Source organism: Anas acuta, chromosome 2 (assembly GCF_963932015.1).
Source record: "Anas acuta chromosome 2, bAnaAcu1.1, whole genome shotgun sequence".
NCBI lineage: Eukaryota > Metazoa > Chordata > Aves > Anseriformes > Anatidae > Anas > Anas acuta.
Genome location: NC_088980.1, coordinates 139,841,376 through 139,866,339, shown reverse-complemented (window position 1 = coordinate 139,866,339; position 24,964 = coordinate 139,841,376). Strand labels below are relative to the sequence as shown.

Here is a 24,964-nt window from a genome sequence, read left to right as displayed (position 1 = left end):
TTGCCCAGGGAGGTGGTGGAGTCACCGGCCCTGGGGGTGTTCAAGGAGAGGTTGGACGTGGTGCTTGGGGACATGGTTTGTGTGTGACATTGGTGTCAGGGGATGGTTGGATGCTCTCGGAGGTCTCTTCCAATCCTAACGACTATGAGCACCCAACACTCAAGCACCACATCTCCCCCTCTGCGCATGCGCCCCGGCCATAGCGTGCGGGCGAATCTGCGCATGCGCCGACCCCGCGCAGGCGCTCAGGCCGATAAAAGCCGCGGCCCTTCCTCTTCCCCGCCTCCCGCACCAAGATGGCGGAGTACGACCTGACCACCCGCATCGCGCACTTCTTGGACCGCCACCTCGTCTTCCCGCTGCTCGAGTTCCTCTCCGTCAAGGAGGTGAGTGCCCGCTGCGGCAGGGACGGGCCGGGGCCGGCACCGGGGGGCTGCCGGCGCCTCGGTCGGGCGGCCCGGGGCCCGCTCCCGGTGCGGGGGGGGGGGGAGGTGCGCGGCGCCATGTGGGGAGCGGCGGGCAGGGGCTGGCCGGGGGGAGGCGGGTGGAAGGGGCAGGGGGTGCTGCTCGGGACTTCCTCGATTTCGCTGTTTTGGGGAGGAAACGGCCCGCGCTGCCGCGGCTCGACCTGCCGGCCCCGGACTGTCACCATTTGGGGGGGCGGTGTAAGCACGCAGCTGGCCTTCCGAGCCGTGTAGGGCAGGGGCAGGTCCTGCGTGCCCCAAATCCCCGCTGGTTTGTTGTATTTATGTAAAACTAGGTCAGTGGGGGAAGCCCAGTGATGTCAGAAGTGCTCGAGGTTCAGTTCTTGTCAATCAGAGTTACCCAAGGTACTCAGCTGGTCTCTTTAAAAACCTGAGCAAAACATGCCAGGTTTCATAAACTTTGAATTTTGAAGTTGTCAGAAACAAAACAGTGAAGCATGTGTACGTTGCAATAACTTTCATTGTAACAAACATACATTGTAATGAACTTTTGTATCTACTATGTGGATTTTGTTTGGTGTCACTCCTCATGAGTGCATTAGTTGTATTTTGGTGTTTGTAAACCAGCTCAAGATAATTAAATGGTTACTTCTGGCAGTGTGTTATCTTGAATAGCATAGTGTTCAGAACTAAGTTCAGCTTCTGAAGTTTTATATGTGAAAGGTCTGCATGTGGTTAACTGTAATGCACCCTTCATGCAGGCATATTTTTGAGATGTGTGCTAGGTTACCCCCCACCTGCATCTTGATGATCTAACAGCACTTTGCAACTGAAAGCTAAATTATTAGGACCTTTAAGAAATAATTAAACAAGCTTAAAGACAGTGAACTAATTACAGAAGCTCAACTAAATGTACTTTTTATGCTGTAGACTTCATAGTGTCTTAGATTAAGCTGTGTTACAATTGCATGTGAAGTCTAATCTTGAGTGTCTCTTCAGAGATCCACTTTAAAGTATTTGATATGTCTGCATGGTTCAGAATGCTATTTTGTGGAAACCATTCACTGAGTTTCCTGTCTGTGTTGCATCTCTAAGTTCTGGGTTCAAAACTTTTTAAATCTTTGTCAAATTTCCTGTTTTATACCACACCCCCTTTCACCACATGAAGTGTTGCTTACTTTGGCTTACTAAGTAACTAATTTACCTTCATTAGAAATAATCATCTAAAAATGTTACTTGTCCTGTGACTATTCTTAAGTTCAAGTGTTCATGGATAGTAGGGAATTGGAACTATCTTGCTAGGACTGGAAATAGGCAGGCTGTATGGTAACTACACTAAGTGACAGAGCTGTGATACATTGTAAAGGTGTGGGTCTTGATGTGTGAAGTAACTTAAGTGGATAAAATTCATAAACTGAACCTTACCGTAAAGTTAACTGTGTAATATTTATTGGAAACTATTTAGGGATATTCAGAGAAATCTGATTCCTGTTTCAGATATACAATGAAAAAGAACTCCTTCAAGGAAAGCTGGATCTCCTCAGTGATACCAACATGGTGGATTTTGCTATGGATGTGTACAAAAACTTGTATTCTGATGAAATTCCACATGGTAAGCTGCTCAGTTAACACAAAGTTTTGAAATAAATTTTATGTATTGCTTTACAACCTATCTGAAATAATAATTAGCAGTTAGTAATTTGCATATTGCAATCAAACTACAAAGCTGTTCAGTTTTGGTCTTAAAGAAATGATATGCAATACTGAAATGAGTACCCTAATCCTGGGACACTGGGACAATCAGGAACCTAGTCTTTCAGTGTGGCACATATTTCAGTGCTGATTTGGTTAATCCAAACACTTCAGTGGTATAGCCTTAAAGTGGTACCTATTTTTCATCTGTCAAATTAGATACTATTGCAAAATGATTTGGGGCTAGTGTAACTTTTTCTTTAAAACGTCCCGTATATTTAAGGCTAGATCTTCCTTATAAGTAATTCTATTGATCAGTAGTTGATTGTCAGATCCTGAGGGGGTAGTCATTTTTGGAAATACATGTTTTGACCAATTGTGTCAATAGATAAATTGCTGCTTCTTTAGAAGGAGTAACTCCAAATGAAATCATTAGAGATATATGAAAATCAATGATGATTAATACTGTGAATATGTAACTGAAATTTAGTCTCATTGTCTTCGTGTTTTTGGAAGCTTTCTTATTCTTCAACTTCTGTCTTCCTGCATAATGTCTTGAGAGGGGGAGGAAAAAATAGGTGATCATACTTCCTGTAATTTCTATCCTTTGTGGCTTTTTCCTTTTGCTGTTTCTTTGGTTGTGTTTTTTTCCTTGTTGACATTAATCTTTGAATATTTGCTTTCTCCCTATTCCCATATCTTATTTAATTCTATGGAATTAATTACCTTTTCCTAAACTGTAGTGGGACTGCAGTTTGTTTCTCCTGTGCAGCTTAGGAGAGACTCATGTACTCCTTAATCAGGTGCAAGATCCAGTTGTTACACTTCTGCATATGGGCAGAAGAACTGAGTTGTGGATGTTGGATTTAACTTTTTGTCAAAACTTATGTTCCATCATCAGATACTGAGTACAGGTGCATATGCAATGATGCATGGGACCGATAATTCCAGTCATGAGACCCCCGAAGCTTTCACTTTACTCATTAAAACAGTTGTATTGATAGCTTTACCATGAAGTTACTTTTGGTGCTGTAGGTTGCAAGAGTTAGTCTCAGGGCTGTAAAAAAAAAAAAAATCTTAGAGCTGAACATGTTTTTCCTCTTTTTCCAGAGTTTCTAAACTACTGAAGCATATTACAGTATCAGTAATAAAAGAATAGTAAAGTGACAGCACAAGAAGTAGCAATCCTTGTACGTGTTAACAAAATAACTAGTTTGTTTTAAATCTGATTACAGCCAGTTACTTAATTAGGTTGCCAAACTGCATAAATTTTAAAAGCTCTTAGCTGTGTGTAAGTTGAATTAACTTGGCCACTGGGAGAGGTCTGCTTTCATAAAGTCCAGCAGCTTCCACCCTTATAATTTTGTATTGCATACTTTTTAAAACTACTAGTTTTTAAATCATCATTTTGGAGGTATGAAACTTCTTTAATGACTTATTGTTTGATCTCTGGCTTTCATTCAACAATATGAAACTAGCATAAGTAGTACTTTCACTTAAGAGTTCAGATTTCTTTTATGGCTTTCATGACACATGAAGATGTCTCTTCTTCATGAAGCAGCACTACCAAAATGTATGTACAGGCAGGGTCTTTTTGCTTGCAAAATTGCTGGTTTCATTAAATTTTATATTAACTTTGATAACTTAAACCAGTAAGGCCTTAATAAAAGTGTAACTGTTAAGTAAACTTATATTTAGAAATGTCTGTGCACTGTTTATAGTTCTGTTTCTTGTCTTCTGTGATCAATTCCATAGCCAGAAGATGTTACAGGAAAAAAAAATCTGTACTCCTAGTAAGTTAACAATAGTTCTTTCTGACATCTGTGTCCCCTTCTGTAACTTCAAGATTCATCTGAAGTTGGAGATAGTTGCTCCTTATTGGAGTATTTCCTGTCAGGCAAGTTGTTCATAGACCTTGGTTGCGTCACTATTATGGTGTTTTCCCCTTAGGAGCTTCTTTGCCAAAGAAATCATGAACACAAGTCTAATAAACTCACTGTAGTGTTGTTCAATGCCCTGGTGCGTGGTCCTTGGTCATGGTTTTTCTGGATTCTGTTCTCTCCTGGTATTTGTTCTTGGGTTCTCTGATCCCATAATTTTTTTGTTCATATTCCTAGTCTTAAAATGCTATTATTTTCTGTAGCTTTTTTCTTAAAACACAAGGGCTGCACTTTGTGTTGATTTTGTTGCACATGGTAGCACTGGGTGGAAAAGCTTGGGTCTGTAAAACCATCATCCTGAAGCCTTTCTGTTTCTTAATGTTTTTTTAATAAAGAGTTAATATTCTGAATAATCATGCATAATGTTTCAGATGGCAGTCTTACAGGTCAAACCGCTTTAAAGTCTCTAACTTTCAGCTAAATATGCTAAAAGTATGCTTTTAGAACCTGGTCAGAGGAAAATTAATTTATCTGCTATAATAGCATTGTTTACTTTTTTCAAAGTTCAATTGGAATATGTGAAGTTACTTAAAAGTTTTTCTTCCACAGTGGAAGCTTGGAGATACCTTGGCTAATACAGCCTTGGCTTGAGCTAGCTGCTCTTCAGGTGGTTTGATGAGACATTAACTTAATAAAAAGCCTCTATTTCTTGTTTGGTACCTTTCCTCTTGTGTAGAAGTGACTGAGAGGACAAGCTATGTAGGGATTGGAAGAACATGTTTACATGTGCTGTTGGCACCATGTAATTACAGCTTGATTTCTGAAAAAAAAAAATAAAGCATTACATGGATTTGCTTGTGTTTAGCTCTGCGTGAGAAGAGAACAACTGTTGTTGCACAGCTGAAACAACTTCAGGCTGAAACTGAACCTATTGTCAAGATGTTTGAGGATCCAGAGACTACGAGGCAAATGCAGTCCACTAGGTAATTTTTAACATAACTTTCTCAAAGGCTTGCTGGTACCTCTTAAGCATTGATGATGGCTGTCTGTAGCAACTGCAAGAAAGGCATTTGTGTTTCTAACCAGTATTTAAGTTGTGTGGACAGTTTATTACAATTGGTATACCCAATCTATTCTTTTAAGTGATTTTACCTGTTGTACACAAGGTATTTCTGTCTTTAGTGCTCAGCTGCAGACAAGTGATTCCTGTTATTCAGTACATTATGTTTTAGGGGATGGGAAATAGGAGTTGAAACAACTTTTGGATTCCTCTTTTGTAGATGTCTGCCTTCTCTCCCTGTATCTTTTGCAGAGGATTAGGGAATGTTGTCTGTCATATTCTGGGAGGCCTGGTGGATAAACATCCTTTCAGCCTCATAGCAATTCTTTCTTTCAGGCATAGTGTCCGTTCACCCTCTGCTTCCCACAAGCAAGCAATGGACTGACCAAATTGTTGATATGAGGTAGTGCTAGCAATTGTCTTTTTGAAGATGTGTCCAATTACTTTTTGCTTGAATTGAAGTAATTAAAGTAGAATGAGTCTGTTGCATCTTAGATACAGTGTTTAGACAGTTTTCTTATGATTAAGCCTGAGTTAAAGGATTCAGCTGTAGTAGTTGAGGAAGTAACTGCCTCCCTTCAACTGAGAGGGGTGGGTAAACACTTAGTTTAAGTTATTGCTTGTTGTCTTTACATTAGCAACATTGTTATTACAATTGTGAAAGTCTCTCTTCTTTTGGTAGAAGATTAATTAGATCCCTTATTCAGCCTTTCTTGCTTTAAGATTTCAAGTAGTGTACCACTATGTATGTAATAGGAATACTGAAACTAGTTAGCTTTCCAGCAGTTCAGAAAAAGCTTGTATTTACTGTTCAGAAAGTGCTTAAGCTCCTGCTGTAAGAAGCACTGTCAGGGTAAGTAAAGTACCTTTATATCTGATTTCTGCATGAATATGCATATAAGTCCATTCTGATAAGAGAAGGAATTGTTTGCTTGAGTGGTTATGGGAAGAAGGGAGCCATTCAAGAGCACTTGGAAATACAGCTTTAAATGTAAAAAACCCAATTGTAATTAACTGCTTTCCTTTATTTTTGAAATTTCTGAAAGCTTTGCCACTCAGAAATAGTGGTTTTGGTTATTGGCTCAATGGGAGTCGTGATTGGGATTGTTGGGATCCTACAGTAATGGGATGAATTGGCCTGAAAGGTGTAAATCAGTCTAGAACTGAGTAGTGGTCTTCAGATAAGTAGATAAGAATTTTGCTTCCTTGGCTTCTATGAATTTCTGCTGGTGACTTGTAACCTGTATCAAACTCAGCTATGTATCATCAGGGCTCTAGATCACAGCTTTTGAACCATAGCAATGCTGTTTAGAATGTCTAAGTCTGGGAAATAGTGGAAGATGTGTGAAAGACTTTGCAACTGGCAGCTTTTTCAAGAGTAAGCCAAAATATCTAGTTTTTTTTCCCCATGTAGTTGTTGGAGAAAGGCCTTTAAAGTTTTAAAAAGTATAGAGAAATAGTATGCCTCCACCTTGCAGTATCTTCCAGTGGAAGAAACACACGAGACTCTCAGTACCTCAGGTATTACTGAGGTATGTCATTCTTCCCTGCCTTGACAGTGTGCCATTTCCCTGTATGAACTTGACTCAGATACCCTAAGTTCTAGTTACAGTCTTAAAGCTTTGTGGTCAGTTGATTTCAGAATGATTGAGGAAGTTGCCTCCTGTGTGCATTTTCACTATATCTTTGTCCACAGAGTAACTTATACCTTGGTGCTCTTTTCTGTATTGAAATCTTGGGTATGTTAGAGTATGGAAGTGGATTTACATATGGATTTACTTATGTAATATATGAAATTCAACTTGGTTGCCATTGTTCTCTTTGAATTAGCAAATAGCAAAAATGTAGTCAATCTCAGGAAGAACAGCTAGCATGCAGGTTTTGTGAAATAGGATGCAGTTAAACAGAGTTGATCAAACAGGAAGGGATTTTTCTGGAGAACTACATTTGAGTCCTTGTGTCCATCCCTCATTATTAAAAGAAATCTGAATTCTCAGAGGGTACAGTAGGCATTAGAATAGGAAAAAAAGTGATGTTCTTTCAGTATTGTAGAAAGGTGGTTCATATGGTCAAAGTCTCAAATTGAGACTGTTTTCAGTAATGTTTTCTAATTTATTGCAAATACTGGATAAAAAAATCACTCACAAAATCAACAGTTGTTTAAAACACCACAGGTGTATAACATTTTATGGGCAGTTGTGTGACACTGGTCATTAGTCATCCTGTGTCTGCCTCCTGGAGGCTTGAACTTATCTTTGATCATGATAATGGTGGTTGATCTTCTATTATGTATGTTGAATCCAAAAAGCTTCATTAATGTGTTCATATGTAAATTAAACACAACCTACCAAGTGTGATTATTGATTCTAGTTGTGTACTTTTCAGGTACTTCTGTCATAGGGGTGTCCTTGCTAACCACTTTGTCCCAGTGTTGAATGTGATAAGTTTTGTTTCCAGTGGTTTGAGTCATTGCAATTTTTTCTCATCTTCGATTAAATTTGTACTTCTTGGCTAGAATAATTGCTGTGGAATTGGAAAAAGTGAGAATTCTGTTAGAATTCAATTTTCATATTGAACACTGGGGATGCTGTCAAATTTAAAACAATTTCCCACCTTTCCTTGAGTGTATCTGTTGTTGCAGGTGGCAATCATTATTTTAAATTACATTAATTTTACTTAGGGAATAATTGGCTTGCTGTTTCTGTAGTTACTATTGCACAACAACTGGAGAAGTATTCTAAATTCATGTACTGTTTGGGTACTTTTAACAGCTAAAGATTGTGTTCTGTAGTGTGTTGCATGGTGACAATCAGTTTGTTTTGTAAAAACAGTGGTTTTTATCTTTTCATTATAGGGATGGTCGAATGCTGTTTGACTACTTAGCTGAGAAGCATGGTGTAAGTTTTAATTGCTCTATCTGTTGGAACTCGGGTCTAAACATTTCCATCCCACCTCTCCCACAGCCAACAACTCTGAACCAGTGTTCTGGCCTGGCTCACTTAACTGTAGCTTATGGATGGAACTCCTAGTGCTGAAACATTTTATTTGAATGCCTTTGAGCTCATACAATAATACCCAAAAAAACTAAAGCTGGAGCTTAATATTAGCAATGTCCTTGTAACTAAGTTGTGCTTTACTTTGCAGTGCAAAATGTTTTTTCTAGAGTATTACTTCAGTCACTAATTCAGTGATGTAAGTTGAGTAGTTTTTGCATTGTCTATAGAGTCTACAACATCTTTCAAATAACTTTGGAAAAGTTACTCAACTTTTTGAGAAGGGCTGTTAAGGGTTACTATTGAAATGGACTTCTAATAACATTTTGTTTTACTAGTGAAAACTTTTTTCTTTACAGTTTAGGCAGGAGTACCTAGATACACTCTACAGGTATGCAAAATTCCAGTATGAATGTGGCAATTACTCTGGAGCTGCAGAATATCTATACTTCTTTAGGGTTCTGGTAAGTTTTGGTTGTGTTTTTTAGTGAAATGTTTAGTCCTCTATTGTCTGTATTAATTGTTAAAATACAATATGAGCTGCTTTGAGACAGTTACTGTGCACCAAGGAAAAACTGAAAAGACTTATCAGACTCATTATTAATGTTCTTAATGACTGTTGTCCAGCAATTGGTTTCATGTGAAACTTCTTCAAATTTGTTCTTTACATTTGTGGGTCTTGTGATAAGATTAAATTTTGCAGTATTTCTTGTTTCATATGTTTCCCCACTGTAACTGAATCCTAGAGAAAAACTTAAAAACAGAAAAATAGTTGCTTTTGTGCATGGGTAAAAAGCTTGCAGGTAGGTTGAAGGTAATCACTGGTAATGGTGAACTAACTTCTTATTTGGACTCAATCTGTCTTTTTGTGAATTTTATGACAGATTTAAGACTAAGTCATGTACCCAGGAAATGTAAGCAGTAAATGAGATTTATAGAATGAGATCTATTGCTCCTTAAGCAACTCTTCTCATGTTATTGTAACTCATCTCATTTGTGAAGTGTAGGAATGAATTTTGAGAGAGTGTCTTGTGAGACTCTCAATACAGTCAACTTACTGTTGTTCAGTGAATATCTACTTTCTAGTCCCATCTAGAAAGATCCTAAACTTTCTGAAATGCTGATAGATTAAATAGTCAGCTACAAAAATTACTGCTATAATTCAAAAAGCAAATTTATGAAATGAATCCCTAATGAGAATAGGGTTGAGAGTAAGAATGAGTTGATTTCATAGTCAAATGTTGATAAAGTGGAATTCTTCTGTATGACTCTTCAGTATTCAGAATTTAATGCTCTGAGAGAGGAAACTCCTAACTTGCATGGGTTTGTGGGCAGCTGTCCTTAATTGCACTTTAACTCTGGGCTTAACATTATATTCTTAGGTTAATGAATTTAAAAACATGAAGTATTGCTTTTGTGTTGTTAATAGCTTGGTGTAGGGTTTGTTACTAACTCCAGGAGAAGATCTTATTTTTTTATTTAAGGTTTGTGTGATGAACCAAATTGATGAAAACTATAACTAATTTGAGAGTAGGACTTGACACTGAATGACCTAGTGTAACACGTTCTTTTATCAAATTAAGATGGCTTGACCTTAGAACTATCCTTGTAGGAAACACTCACTACTGCAAAGCTGTAGTTTTACTGAACACTTATGTAAGAAGTCTGTTTCCTCTACAGCATTAGCAGAAAACTTGAGTCTTAGATTTGGTGATATGGTTATCTGCTGTCCCAATTTTTTTGGGCACCTGCTTTGAAAGAGGCATTTGTTCTAATAGCTCAGAAACATTCTTACATAGTATAGATTTGGAACTAGTGTCATCTCAGGCATATAGTTATAGTTATTTTTTCTTTTGTAAGTTAAAACTTCAGCAGCTGGGAGCTTTGTCTTACAGGATTTTCTAGTTTCTACTTTAGAAGTTTTACTGCTCTTTCACCTTCTGTACCTAAATTGCTTTTAGTATTTAACGTGTATGTACATGTAACTTAGAAAGATAGGATTTAGTTTGACATCCTGTAAGTTAAAAATAGAAGAAATTTTCTTTTAATATCTTTAGAAATTAAAATCTTCTGTTTAAGAATAAGATGACTTATTGCTGTTGTTGAATTAGGTTCCAGCTACAGACAGAAATGCTCTGAGTTCTCTGTGGGGGAAACTTGCATCTGAAATTCTGATGCAGAATTGGGATGCAGCCATGGAAGATCTCACAAGACTGAAGGAGACAATAGATAATAATGTAAGTGAAATCTTGGTCATGTAGTAAGGTGAGAAGTTAGTTGTTAGTATTCAAGTTCTGCTATGAATTACTACTTAAGAGCACATCCTTAGCAAAAGCATGATTAAATGCATTTCCTAAGTGGTAGCAGGAAAGTAGAAGGATGCTCAAGAAATGTTGAAGAGTTATCCAGTCTTTTTCAAATGTTTTGCTTTTTCTTTAGGCTTAGAAATGAAGCTGAGAACTTTTAAGGTATTTCCAAAACAACCACAAAAAAACCCTGGCTCAAGGATGAGTTTGAAAGCAAGGTTTCTATACGAGAAACTGCTTGCTACTTAAATTTCAGATAGCTGTACTTTTCTGTAAAGAATTAAATGCATGTATCTAAACTATATTCTTTTTGCATGAAAATATTTTTAACAGAAAATGTAAGGCTTGTTAGTGGAAACCAGTTTCAGTCAATTCAGTTTCCTTACCATGTGAGTTCAGATGACTACCAGGAACATGAAGGGAAAGAATGGGGATGCAGTATTAATTCAAAGCAGCTGAAGTGATTAAGGACCTCTCAGAGTCTTAGTCTTAACTATCTGTAGAACTTTAGTGTCTGTATTTGAAATACTTTGCTCCCTTCTCTCCCCAGTTGTTCTTTATTTTACATGGCAGATAACAAATGTTAACAATTTTTCTTGTCAAATTTTCTAATCTCTATGAACCTATATGCTTATAATAGACTATTACATCTGGTTTAGTCATGAGACTCCATGTCTTTTAGTAGGGGGTTGAATCATAATAGTTGTCCTGATCCTGTGAGTGATTATTACTTGCTATATCCATTGTTTTTCAATATGTTGCTTTGCAACCTCTTTGAAGTGCTGTTAAATTTGGAGCAAATCCAGGTAAGCATAGAACTGAATCCCTATTTCTGCTGTATTGGTTGGTTTAAATGAAGAAAGTTGTTTAGTGGAGGACTTGTTAGTGTTAGGTGAGAGGTTGGACTCAATGAGCTTGAGGTCTCTTCCAACCTAGAGATTCTGTGAAGTTAGGTTTGCATTTTTTCATTGGAAATGTTTGTGGCATTTCATCACTGTCTGAGAGTATCACAAAAATATTTGTGATGCTTAAAAGAAACTGAAAAGCTAGAGAAGAATGTTCATCAGATCATATGTGAAGACACAAGAGCTGAAATTCAGGATTAAGAAGGGAAGTAATTACTTTGTTAGTATGGTGGTCTTCTGAGAACTAATGGCTATGCTTCTGTGGTAACAGAATGAGTTTTGGCAAACAATTTGAAATACAATGCTGGAAAAAATGTTATCTTGGTCATAGCTTTCAGCACATCTGTACTTTCCAGATAAGTTAAAAAGCTGGAGGTTAAATTCTGCCTTAAAGTGATAACTAAGAGGAGTCAATGGAAAATTAGTTATACTTTTCCATGTATTGGTATTCATGTGAACTGTCTTTTGTTACTTTGGTTTAACCTAGTGTTGTTTCCTTGTAGTCAGTAAGCTCTCCGCTGCAGTCGCTTCAACAAAGAACATGGCTCATCCACTGGTCTCTGTTTGTGTTTTTTAATCATCCTAAAGGGAGAGACAATATCATTGATCTCTTTCTCTATCAACCACAGTAAGTTGTTTTGTGCTGTATTTTTGGGGGTTATTGAAAAAATAAATACACAAGCTCATTCAGTGTTTTTGATCCACTGTTTCAGGAGTTCCAATGATACTAGCACTTCATTTTCTGGGTTTTTGTTTATAATTTGTTTTTCTTTGTGGCTATAATTCCCCTTCAAGGAGGCAGATGGTAAAACAGGAAGAACTGGCCTTTTTTTTCCCCATGTTGAAGGGTATGGAATAACTTTATGTATTGGTTCCTACAACATCTTTCAGGGTGGTGGGGAAGGTTCTTGTAAAATCTGGTTTGACTTTACAAGATCTGTTTGAGAAGAATTTGAGGAAAATCTGAGAGGAATAAAAATGTGAATTGAGATGTAGAGCTATATGACATCTGGAACAGCTTAACACCAGAAATTATCAGTATTACATGGACTGTTCTTTTTGCAGTGCAAACTCCCTTCTCTACTACTGCACTGCTGCCTCTTCTCTTTCCTCACCAGAGGTCATCATTGTTAACAAATATAAATTACCAAATACAAATCCTTCTGTATTTGAATAAATGTGCTATAGTATTGCACATATATACATGAGCTATTGTAAGTATTGTTTTGATGCAAAAGTGGATTTCCTAAGCTCTGTCTGGACTTTTCAGGTATCTCAATGCAATTCAGACAATGTGCCCACATATCCTCCGATACCTCACTACTGCAGTCATAACAAATAAGGATGTTCGAAAACGTAGACAAGTGCTGAAAGATCTAGTCAAGGTTATTCAACAGGTAAGGACTGAAATCTGCTTTTTCCTGTTCATATTTTTATACTGGGACTATAACTTTAACGTGCCTGTTCTGGAACTTCTTACATATTTCAGTCCTAACTCTGTCACTGAATTTTTTGTTCATTGTGAAGTAAAATGTATATTGTTTACTGGAAGGGCAAAATAATGAATGAAGTACAATGTGCTGTCAGTTTTGCTTTTTTTCCCCCCTGTATGATCAATGCAGAAAATTTCAGCAAGATCCTTGAAATTGTTCTCGATCTGATTCTTTTTCAGCTATCCCTACAAGGAATTGTTGTACAAGTAAAATCTTGCTTGCATTTCAGGACAACTGAACAGTGTACCCTGTTTTATGTTCAAATTCATATGTGTTGCTTAAATGTTTTATCACAGAGAGGATGTAGCCATTGATAGGAGTTACAAAAGAATCAAGGTGCTTGATAATAGCAGTTAAGCAGTTGATCACAAAGATTCTTTGCTGAAATTGGTATGCAACTTGTTATAAAAGCCATCAGCCTTCAAACATGAAGTAATAATACCATACATGGTGAATAAAACTGGTATATATGTGATAGTGCATTTATTAGAGGCTAGCATTTGTGTCCACTTTAAGCAATGATACAACTCACTGTTAAGTACAATCAACTCAAAATTCAAATTTTAAGCATCTTAATCCTTCTAAGTGTTAATCTTTACAGCAGAAGTAGCATAAGAAACTGTAAAGAAGTTCAAGTGTCAAAACGTGTCTTGAGGAAAATCTTTACTTTAGGATTGAATTGTAATACACAACATTTCTACAGTGTTTCTTGTTTTAATTTTATCTTTCCCATTCAATATGAGAAGAAAGGATCAGTAGCATATTCCTTTTGAAAGTAACAATTCTGTTGGTTTTGAAATGCCCATTAAAAGATTTTTCTTACTCTTCTCTGTATGGTTCATTGTATCATTGTTGAATGGTAGAGGATATGTATTTATATATTTGAAAGTGTTTCAGACACGATAAAAGGCAATTGCAGTGTTGCATGGTAGACTCTTGCTAAGAGGCAAGTCAGTCCATTCTCTAAACACTAAGACACTAATGTTCTGTGCAAGTATTGAACTAATAGTTAAGCAGTTGTATGTTCATCTCTATTACACTGAAAATGTTATCCAAGACTTTCACATAATGAGTGTTAATTTCTTGGTTAACAAGTGCAATTTTGATCTGTAAAATGACCCATAAAACTGAATGTTAAGCATAAATGAGATTCCAAGGAAATCAGACTCAAATCTTTGACAAAGAGCTGCCTTAGTAATTACTTTATCTGCTCATCCTCTTTGGATACTGAAGCTGATAATGACAGCTATTGAATTAAGCTGCCTTAAAATGTACATTTAGGAATATACCAAATTAATTTACACAGATGTGTATAAATCTATTCTTGCCTCTTAGTTAAGAGTTTTTTCTGTAATGTCAAAATAAAGTTAAGTATTTTGTATAAGAGGTAGCGTTTTGTATTAACCACGACTTATTTGTGTATATTGAGTGCTGATACAATTGAAAGTGATTATTCCAATTGCAAAAACTAATCCAAATTGAGGAAGAATGTTCTAACACTTTAAGAAAATAGCATGTTTGACACAAAATCAGTTCTATTCAGTAACAGTACTTCTAACCTGCTAAATGCTTAAAGAGAAACTGCACTCCTGATTATTTAATGAGATTATTAAAAATAGGCGTTTATGGCTCTTATGAGACTGTATAGACTTTTTTCAAGTATTAAATTTTGTTACATGTGATATAGTGATCAAGTGATCTTGTGGCCTTGGCTTCCTATATTGCCTGATTTTTACTTATTTTTGACAGGAGTCCTACACATACAGGGACCCCATCACAGAATTTGTGGAATGCCTGTATGTTAATTTTGATTTTGATGGTGCACAGAAGAAGCTGAGAGAGTGTGAAACAGTAAGCTTTACAACACTTTTTTCATTTAAGTATGATCTCTAAAATCAGCAATGGTCAGCTAATTTGTTTGAAGTGGTACTTGATTTCATTGCAGGTGTCTCCTGATAAGCATTAAATCATGCATTTTGATCAACTCATTTTGTAACACTTAAACAAGACTTACTGTTCAGGGTATGACTTTAAAGTTGTATTTAATCAGTTTTTAGAACAAAAAGGGAATAAGTGATTGTTTATCTGAGTTTCAGCTTTTCTATTTGTTTGAGAAGTGTTTGAAGAAAAACTTGTATCTACTTCTTGTTCTGAAAGATGTTGCACCTTTGAATTGTGATGTTGAAAAACAATATGAAATAACCAAAGATATTTGAGTGCATTTCTTGGAATGAATGAACATAGTTATCTTGGGTTGGGTTATGCTTGGGTTGACTAGTGTAAAGGTTAATACTTATAGCTGAAAGCTGTTACCAATTCTTACAGCTTTTGTTTTAGCTCTTTTCATTGGTATTGGTCACCTAATGGGGTAAATCAGGTTTGTTCTGTTCACTGCAAAGGGCCAAAGGCCCTGTAATCTAAACTTAATAGGTGCATTTGCAGTACTAAGTAAGCTGTTTTGTATGCTGAGAATGCTGATAGAAGTGCCCAATGAGAGTATGAGAATATGCTTAGATTATGAGGGCAGTACTTAAATTTTATGCATTACTAAGGGAGGTCTTCAGTAGACTTACAAGAACTGTAGACTTTTCTCTTTTTTGAGTCCAACCCCAGTTACGTTGTATGACCTCAATTTAGCAGACTACAGAACTATAAAATTTTCTGTTAAATCTGTAGGTTTCTGTCCACATCTTGGAATATGCCAAGAACTGTTCTTAGATGGACTGTTCCCTGATCATGTGTATTGAAGCAATATACATGTACATACCTGCTCTTTCCATGTTTGTTCTAAGTGTTGCCTTTCTCCTTACACTTGCAGGTGCTTGTGAATGATTTTTTCTTAGTGGCATGCCTTGAAGACTTCATTGAGAATGCCCGTCTCTTTATATTTGAGACTTTCTGTCGCATCCATCAATGTATCAGCATTGGGTAAGATAACTTTTTAGAACTGCGGTTCAGAAAAATCAGTTGCAGATGAGTTTGACAAACAGCATAAACTTCTAAGCGTATTTTATTTATACTATACTTCTGTTCCCCATAGTTCTACATCACTTAAATCTCTAGAGAACATTGCAGAGATCTGAGACAGCAGGTACCAAAGCTGGTAAATTAATGAAATTCAATGACATCTTGTTATTAGCTTGTGTCCAGAGCAAATACATGTATGTGAGTGGCCCTCTGAAAAAGCATTTTAATGCTACTTGATTTCAAAACGAAAAGATTTGGCATAAAATTGTCAAGAGTTTTGGAAACTTACTGAAAGGATTATTTTTTCATGAATATTTATAGTAGGAGAAAGGCAAAAGAAATCTATTCCTGTTCACGTGTGACAGTTGTCTTCAAATGCATCTGCAAAATGATAGGATGTTTTATTTGCATCACAGTAAAAGTTATTAATGACTTCAATACCCAAGTTGGTAGAAAACAATGAATTTTGGGGGGGGATTTTAATTAACAGAAGTATGTTTTAAGCATATACACTTGTAATATGAATGAACTAAATGCTCTGAACAAATTTTTTCTATACTTCTATGAGTATCCTTTCACTTGTGGGCTAATATTTTAAAATCTTAATCTTAAAAATTACCTTAGGCAAAGTACTGCACATTTGGGGATAAAAGGATTTTGGATAAGTATTTAGAAAAAATATAAAATGAAGCTCTCAAGGATGAGTTTCTATGTAATATAAAACTACATAGTTTCTCACTTTTGCTGTAAAGCTTTGTTCTGTGAAAGCACAAGTTTTTATAAAGATGTATAAGTTTTATTTAACTAAAGACTAAATATCTATGAGAAATACAGTGTTTATCATAGAAGCAATATGTAGAGAACCTAGTATATGCATCTTAAGTATGCTTTAACTGTCCGTTGGAAGATACTGATAGACTGTGGACAACAAATGATTCATTAGGCAAAATTAGCAAGCTTTATTTAACAAATCAAGGTCTGTGGTAGATGGTTGCTGTTTTAGTATGTTACTTGTTTTGTGGTTCATACTGCTTTGTGCCATATATGGTATGTTTCCAGTATGACTGAAAATAGTGTGGCTTGCTGTACTTCTGTGTGGTCATAAGTGCATGCATGTAGTGGTGTTTTTATAAGCATTATGGTATGTTCTGAGGCAGAGGGTAAACTGAGTTAAGTTGGACATAGATATTCCTTGCATATACCACTTCAGGTAATTGTATGTGGAATCAATAATCAGTAAAAAGACTTTTCACTAGGTCAGTGTTTTAAATGATGGACACATTTATGCACAAGTTGTAGAAACCATTATATTTGGGCTTAAGTGGTGTACATAAGTATTTCTTAGTGCATTCTGGACTTATTTTGAAGGAATTGGCTAGTCAAAATGTTAAGTTTAAGGCATAGTTCTTAAATTTCTCAGTCCACAAGTGCCTTCCACTGCTGTTCCTGGAGTTGATAACTAATTGGCTGTACCACAGTGATTGTTGATAGATAAGTACTGCTTAAGTATTCAGAACAAATCTGAAAATGATTAGGAGAAATCTTTTATTCCTTATGTTAAATAGAAACTAGAGGAATAGTTTAATTTTAACTACTTACATGTGTTAGGCAGTGTTCTTCTGAAGGACACAAATGTAAAATCACAACTGATAAGTGGCCTATGTGCTATATCATCCTATAATTAGTTCACTATTTGAAATGTGTTGTTTAATAGGGAATAATAGATTAAATGAGTTAAGGATGTGATTTGGTTAGTGTGGTTAGATATGCCTGTATTTAGTTGAAGAGCTCTTCTCTTTTCCTTCTGTGCACAGTACACAATAGATTTGTTTATATATGAAGATGTGTGGAATTCGGTAATTCTATGCAAACGGATGGAAATAATCAAGAGAACTACTTTTGAAACTATTTTTCAAACCACCTGTAGCCTGAAATGGGAGATAGGAGTATTAGATACATATATCAATAGTGCAATAGGAGAATACTGTTGAAATATAAGCATAATCAGGATGAGTGTTCAGTGTAATCAGTTTTGAAAGATAGTGATTTTTGGTTGTTGCTTTACCAGGAAAGTACTGTCTTAATGTCTGCAAGGGGACTTTAAGGTGGAAGCTGGTAACTGCAAATGGTGAAATTAGATCATCTTTTGCTTTAAAGGTTTGATAGAATCATGGAAATTTTTTAATACTGGTGTGTGTATATATTTCACTAAAAATTTTGTTACATGGTAACTTCAGCTATTTTATATTAAAATTCATGTACATTTCAAAGTTTAAAAACTGAGAACTTTTTTATCCCTCTCTGCCATCTGTCACTTTCATTCTGTAATATGGAAACTTGCTAAATGCATATGCAAGAAAACTGTCCAGAAGCTGTACAGAGGTGTGACTTCTGTCATGCGTGCTGTATAACTTTCTAGCTAACAGGGGAGCCTACCTCTGAAGAAGCTGAGCTACTAAAATATAGACATGAATAAAGCAATTTATAGTGCTTATCCCCTGTTCAAGACTGATAGTATGTAGGTGTAGAGAATGTATTCCTTCTCAAAAGCCATCTTCAGGGTGGGAAAACTTCCTAGGGCTGTGTTTACATTAACAAGTGGTGGGTTGTGAGAGGTGAATCTACAGAGAAACAGTTGTTGCTGAGGATCCTGGCATCCATGCTCTCCCATGTTCTGATTTAACTAAACGTAGGTTTGACCCCTTCTTAGTAGTCAGAGCATTCCATACTGAAGTGTATTTTCCAGTTTACTGGGAATCATAAGAATCTAGTTTTCAGGCTGTTTTTGATCATAGTTCTCATTACACTGAACTTGTATTCCAGTGCATGGTAAATCAAGATGACAGATTTGAATTTGTTGTCCAAACTTAAATGTTAATGTAGGGGTTTGTAGCTTATCCAGTGCATCTTCATTGGCTCTTGATAATAGGAAAAGGTGCTATTATCTACTAAATGATGTAAGGCACTTAATATTTTCTAGTTTGGAATAACTTCCCTCAAAGCCTGCGTGCTCCCCTCAGTTCCTCGTGTACAGAGGGACTGTAAGATAAGGAAAAAGCAAAATCTAGGTGCTGAGGGTTGGAAAGAACCTCTGGAAACCATCTGGTTCAATCCTGTGCACCCAATTACAACTCCGAGCAAGCTGATTCTTGATTGTTTCCAAGAGCAGAGGGTCAATATTTAAATCACAAGGTAGGTAACTTTAGTCTACAAAGTTGTGGCAAAAGCAACCTTTGGGGTCATCTGGAAGAGTTGTTACTTTATCAGAATCCAACTGCTACCTCCAAAAGAGAAATGAGAACTACCCTAACCTTCCTGCCCTCCTGCCCCATGTTCATTCAATCTGGAATTTTTCATAGCATTTGAATCAGTGATGCTAAAGCAACTTGTAGCTTCTTCCTATTGAAATATCCATCTAATACTGTCAAGATACTGATAATTCCACAATGATTTTTACACCTGATATTTTCTATTCTCTTGCTTTGTCTGCATTATGTCTCTACAACCTTAAAGTGAACCACTGATTGAAGTTCTGGTGGAATAGGAGCAACTGTGGTTGGGTCTTAACTTCCCCTTGCTTTGTCAAGCTCCACATACCTTGTCTGTTTGCTGTCATTTCTCTGAAGTGAGTTCAGTATATAAGTTACTTGATTCTTTTTTTCCCTGTTCATGCCACTTCAGAGTCATCAGTTGGGGGTGTGGGAAGGAGAATTGAGTTTATATTTATAGTTGGAAGAAGGATGAGACAAGTGTGTGGGAGAGATTGTATAGAGAAAACTATACCTAGCCTGGCTAGGTAGACTAGCTAATAACTGATAGGCTATCAAGTATTAGCTTGTCAGTAATTAGTATCAAAATAAAAATGACTTTGAGGTGCAGAAAATATGTAAGCAAGATCCTGTGAACTGGTGAGGAATTGACCTCTTGTGCAACTCCAGCATAGCCAGCTGGGTTTTTGGTGATGTTTGCAGCCCTTACCTCATGTTTGTCACGTCAGTCTGAAAGCTGATGGAAGAATGAGCATTACAAATGTCCTGCAGGAGCCAAATGCCAGTAGGGAGCTAGAGGAGTTGGCTGGAAAGCCACAGGAAACACCATCAGAGGGATTTATTTCTGGACAAGAGTGCCTGCTTCAGAAAGCATTTTCCTTTCAGTTTTGCCCTCCTTCCCCATTCCTCTTTGAATTTGCAAGAAGTTTAAGTGTTGTGTATCATCTTTGGATGCATAATGCATTTGTCACATTTCCATACCAAGCTGTTAGTCTCATGGCACTTGTTCCTGGAACTTCAGAGTTGGTAATGGAGTTATTGTCAAATGCTTTCCTGGAGTAATTTCTCTAAACTTTGACTACTGGCTATGTTATTTTAAATAAAACTAAGTAATTCAATGCTTTGCTTTACAGTGATGGTTGATGTTTCATGTGGGCAAGGTTTAATAGAAACAGATACTATATAAAACTGTACAGGCCAAGATTTAAGTGTGAAATAACAGATTCACAACAAGTAGGTGTATACTTCAAGAAGTTAATTCCTTATTCAGCATGTCTCAAGCAGTGATAGGAATTTTTTAGATCCCTTTTTATGATGGAGAAAAATAAAAGAGGAAGGGGAACATGTGAAAGGGTGTATGTATGTAAGCTTTGGGGTTATTTAAATCAAAAGAAGGTATGCTTCCCAAGTATGTGATGTCTCTTGAAGACAAGCTTTGTGCTGTGCTAAATTCGGTGTGTTGCTTTGGTGCATGTTCTGTAGGCCTGGAATATATTTACCAATGTGAGAGGGATTGTATTTCAGTTTCTGATAAGTCTGTTATCTCTTAGTATGTTTCAGTTTCTGATAAGTCTGTTATCTCTTAGTATGTTAGCAGATAAACTAAACATGACTCCTGAGGAAGCAGAAAGATGGATTGTCAATCTAATCCGAAATGCACGATTAGATGCCAAGTTGGATTCAAAGCTGGTATGTGAATCAAAGTGACTGAATTTTCATCAAGTTTTATTTCTCTTTATTTAGAAGCAACAAGTTCTAACTTTTCTTTGTCAGTAAAATGTAGTGGACTTCACTTACTGTGTTTTGATTTTGTGTGAGATGACTTGTGAAAGCTTTGAAAGCAGAGCGTTAAAAGGTTGTGCGTTCTGAGTGGCTGTTAAATTTCCTGTATCTTTATTGTGTTCTAGGGCCATGTAGTTATGGGCAACAACGCAGTGTCACCCTATCAACAGGTGATTGAAAAAACCAAAAGCCTGTCTTTTCGTAGTCAAATGTTGGCTATGAACATTGAGAAGAAACTGAATCAGAGTGGTAGATCTGAGGTTGGTATAAGTTGTATTTTTCTGATTTCCTGCTATCTTTTTTTTGTGAGTAATATTAAAGTATAATTCTAAAATGTTCTTTAGTTCAAGTTTATCAGAAGTACCTAACTCTAGTTCTGGCTCCAGAAGCTAAATAGGACATTTCTTATAGTGAGCATTAGATAGTGATTCTTGTTTTGTAATGTGAAGAGATAATAAGAAGGGAAAAAAAGGAATGCCAGAGTACTTTTGTCATGAATTGATTCTGTACTTCCTTGCAGTAGTTTTCCTTGCTACCTTAAAAGACTTATTGAAGGGGAACACGTATGAAAGTAGTTGCATTATTTTTTTCCAAGTGTGTTGTACTTAAACCATTCTAAATGTTGAACACTGAGATAAATGGCACTTTCCCTCACTTTGGTGTTCCTTGACAATACTGAGTTTTGTGCAAGTGTTCCTTTTGCAGTGCCACTTGTAATTGAAGTATTTGTAGGTAAGTACAACTGGGCGAAGAATAAACAATGTTTGAGACTGGGACATGGAGTTGCGCAAAACCCTGATGTTTTGACCTATCTCATTAAGGGCTGGAGAATATAATGAGGTTGGCCACTAGTGAAAATAGAGTTGGCAAAGTCTGGTTTTTGTCTTTGTCTTACTTACAATATAGGAAATTTTGCAAGGAAAAAGAAAAATGTAGCATGGATGACTGAGGTCCACTAAGGACCTAGTAGGATACATTTTTCAAAAAAGCTAATAACTTAAATTTTATTGGGATCCCTCACTACTTAACTAAAATGTTAAGTTGAACAAACAATTGTAAACTAGTTGATTAGAAATTTTGTATAACTTAGTGAATTCACTATTTAGTGAATATAGCTACCAAATTTTTACATTTTTATTTTGGAATGCGCTAGAACTTCATTTTCTGAAACTACTAGGTTGGGAGACTCTGGCTGTATGGCTTATGTTGCATACTTCTGCTATATCAACACTTGTTTGAAACTTAGAGTTCCTTTACTAAATAACAATGCTTATTTCACAGTCCTAGAAATTTCTTAAATCGTTTCTCATAAATTTCAGTAACTTACTGATAGGATAGTAACTTCTGATCCTTATTTTATTCTAGGCACCTAACTGGGCTACTCAAGACTCTGGCTTCTACTGAGAATTCTGCAGAGGGGGAGGAATCAGTTGTCATTTGATTAAAAAGCATATGATAAATATGAAATGTAACCTTTTTGAGAAAAGCTAATCGTGTGTTCTTAAAAATTATTTGAATAAAATTGGCTACTTTTAACAGTGTGTCATCTGTAATTTGATAAGTTTTGTCCTTGATATAAAGGGGCTTATCAGTATGGAGCATTTTGGATTACACTGAAGTAGATTTCCTTGGCACCTTCGTTCTGTGGAGTACTGCGTAGTACCTCCAAGCTAGAAAGTCTAGCTCCCTTTTTAGGGATCTGTGAAGTCAATGCAAGTATCAAAAGGAAGAGATACTGCCTGTGCGCACAGTTCAGCTTTTAGGATTGAAGGAAAAACTGACTCCCTTTCACCTTACCCCCAATCCTATACTTGCTTCCCTCTTAAAGTTCTGGAACTTATTTGCATGTAGCAAGTTATTCCAACTTCCCAACCTTCCTCCTATAATACTTTCCAGGCTAGAATGTTTTGCATTTTTGGCTACATTTAAGAGTTACTTGACAGCTAGTGTGATGCCAGAGCTGGCAAAAGCTGATTTTTAGAATTTCTTCTGTAAAGAGAAGGAAGACCTTTCTACATTTATGGCCTGATCATAATTTTTAGAGGATGTTTGGTAGCAGTTCCAGCTTGAGGTGTTTCTACTCTTCCTGCTCCTCTATCATAACATGCTCATCTTGCATATGCCAGAACTTTGTGGCTACACTGAAGTTCAGCAAGGCAAAGCGTGAAGTCCTGCACCTGGGATGGAATAACATCAAGGATCATGGACTGAATGGAAAGTAACTTTCCTGAGAAGGACCTGGGGGGGATTATGGGTAGCAAGGTCAACACAAGTCAGCAGTTGCCTATGGCAGGACCACAAAGCATGTCTTTCCACAAAGTCCTATCTGAGCTTTATTAGAGAAGACTGGAATAGGTATAGAGAAGTGATTATTCTCCTTCTGAGAACACAGGTGGAATATGGTGCCCAAGTTCAGGGTTCTGTAATACAAAGAGACTGATCTTCTGGGGAAGTCTACTAAAATAGTGAGGAAGAAGAGCCCATGATATAAAACAGCTGAGAGAACTGAGTACACTCAGCTCTGAAAAAAGGTGAACAGATTTTTATTGCTATTCTCAATAATTAGAGGCTTCATAGACAGGTATGTACTTGGAGGTCCATAGGGACAGAATGAGAGGTAATGAACAGATCAGAACATGGAAAGAATTAAACTAGTTTTAAAGGGAAATTTACTTTTTTCTTACTATGATGATAGTGAAGTGCTGGAACCAGTCACTGAGAGAGGCTGGGGAATCTCTACCCTTAGATGTTCAATTATGTGACTGTTCTGATGTACATACAGCTCAGAGTTGAACTTAGTGACTTCCAGATACAGAGGTCTTTTCCAATGTAAATTACTTTTTGTTATGATGCATCCAATCTATGAACATTCATGCTAATTTATTACTTTAAAATATACCTATCTTCAATTCAGCAGAGTATTTGTAATGGTTTCCAGTAGCTAGTTTAATGCCATTTATCAATGTGTTGGGCTAATCCTGTATTGCCCGTGTTTCCAAAAACAGGATAAAAAGGAAAAAATGGTACTGGCATTCATAATTTAAGAGAATCATAGGGTATTTGTCAGAAGTGTTCTACCATTACATAATGGATTATGGAGTAATAAAATTAAAATTAGGGCATGTGTGGTGTAGGTGTATCATTTAATTACATTAAAAGCATGAGTTCTCACAGTCACTAGCATGCTCAGTAGGCATTCCCATTCTGCCAGTAGTTTCTCTTGCCCTTCCTGGCCAGTTCCTGCTATCACACCATTCCCCTTGTGAAGTTGTTTGTGCCTTGGAAGAATTGATCCAAAAAACATTGTGTTGTGCTTATGGATACCTCTTATTTCGTGAATGTCAGAACACTTGTGGTAGCATGGTGGAGATACTCAGTTAAAGGTGAATTGTTGCTGGACTGCATACCAGCACAGAAAGCTGCTCTACTGCACAAGGATTCACTTCACTGATGAATAAGTTTGGTTTCTAGGATGGGGCTGAGGGGTCAGAGAGAGCTGCAGTTAGCAAGGTGCATTTGGAGCGTAGTTTCCTAGGGCCGAGTTATTTATGCTGTTTCTTACTGTTTCTCAAGTTTTCTCGAGAGAGAGACTGAATTCAACCATAGATTCATTCTATATCGTTACAGCCCTGAACTACTAGCTTCAGAACAATCCAGATTGTGTAATAACCATGTTCCCTGTTTGATAACACAATCACAGAACAACTGTTATGTAATAATTAAAGAATTTTAAAATGAGATAAAATTGGAATGTTTTTTGTAAACAGCAGGAAAATGGCCCACATGCAGCTTTCCTTTTGACGGGAAGAATTTACTTAAGAGTAGGCGCTGAGTTTTAAAATCATCTTCTCTTGTGGACACAGTATTGTTAGTTTTCAATTCTGTTATTTTCAATCTTTCATCTCTCAGGTGTATGCATTAAAAAGGTGAGTGCAGATTGTAGCACTGCTTATATTCTTGATAATTTCTCTCAGCTATTAAGTGAAACATCACTTTTTATCAGCAGTTTTGATATTTGAGAGTCATTTTGTATATAAAACTTGAAGAAAAACATCAGTTCAAAATTCTTACAGTACCTTCTGTAAATGTGTTGTACACCTAAATGTTTTTATTATCATACACATTAGATGTGACAGACCTGTACCTATGTGTCTCAAAGAGTTCAGTCCAGCTCACAAAACCCGTCATGGTT

General features: G+C 36.6%; 1 protein-coding gene across 2 annotated transcripts; it reads left to right on the top strand.

The window, feature by feature from the left end:
• Positions 1 to 227: 227 nt before the first annotated feature.
• On the top strand, positions 228 to 22,308 carry EIF3E (eukaryotic translation initiation factor 3 subunit E). 2 transcript variants are annotated; one of them, XM_068672507.1, is made up of 14 exons: positions 228 to 386; positions 1,923 to 2,037; positions 3,964 to 4,014; positions 4,863 to 4,980; positions 7,912 to 7,954; positions 8,410 to 8,514; positions 10,162 to 10,287; positions 11,765 to 11,889; positions 12,532 to 12,658; positions 14,504 to 14,605; positions 15,573 to 15,682; positions 20,577 to 20,679; positions 20,898 to 21,032; positions 22,138 to 22,308. In XM_068672507.1, exons 1-14 carry the CDS (start codon positions 297 to 299, stop codon positions 22,174 to 22,176), a joined length of 1,389 nt encoding a protein of 462 aa, XP_068528608.1. In that variant the 5' UTR covers positions 228 to 296; the 3' UTR covers positions 22,177 to 22,308. The 2 variants fall into 2 exon arrangements, with proteins under 2 accessions (XP_068528608.1, XP_068528609.1); XM_068672508.1 differs by lacking the exon at positions 3,964 to 4,014.
• The last annotated feature ends 2,656 nt before the right edge of the window (positions 22,309 to 24,964 follow it).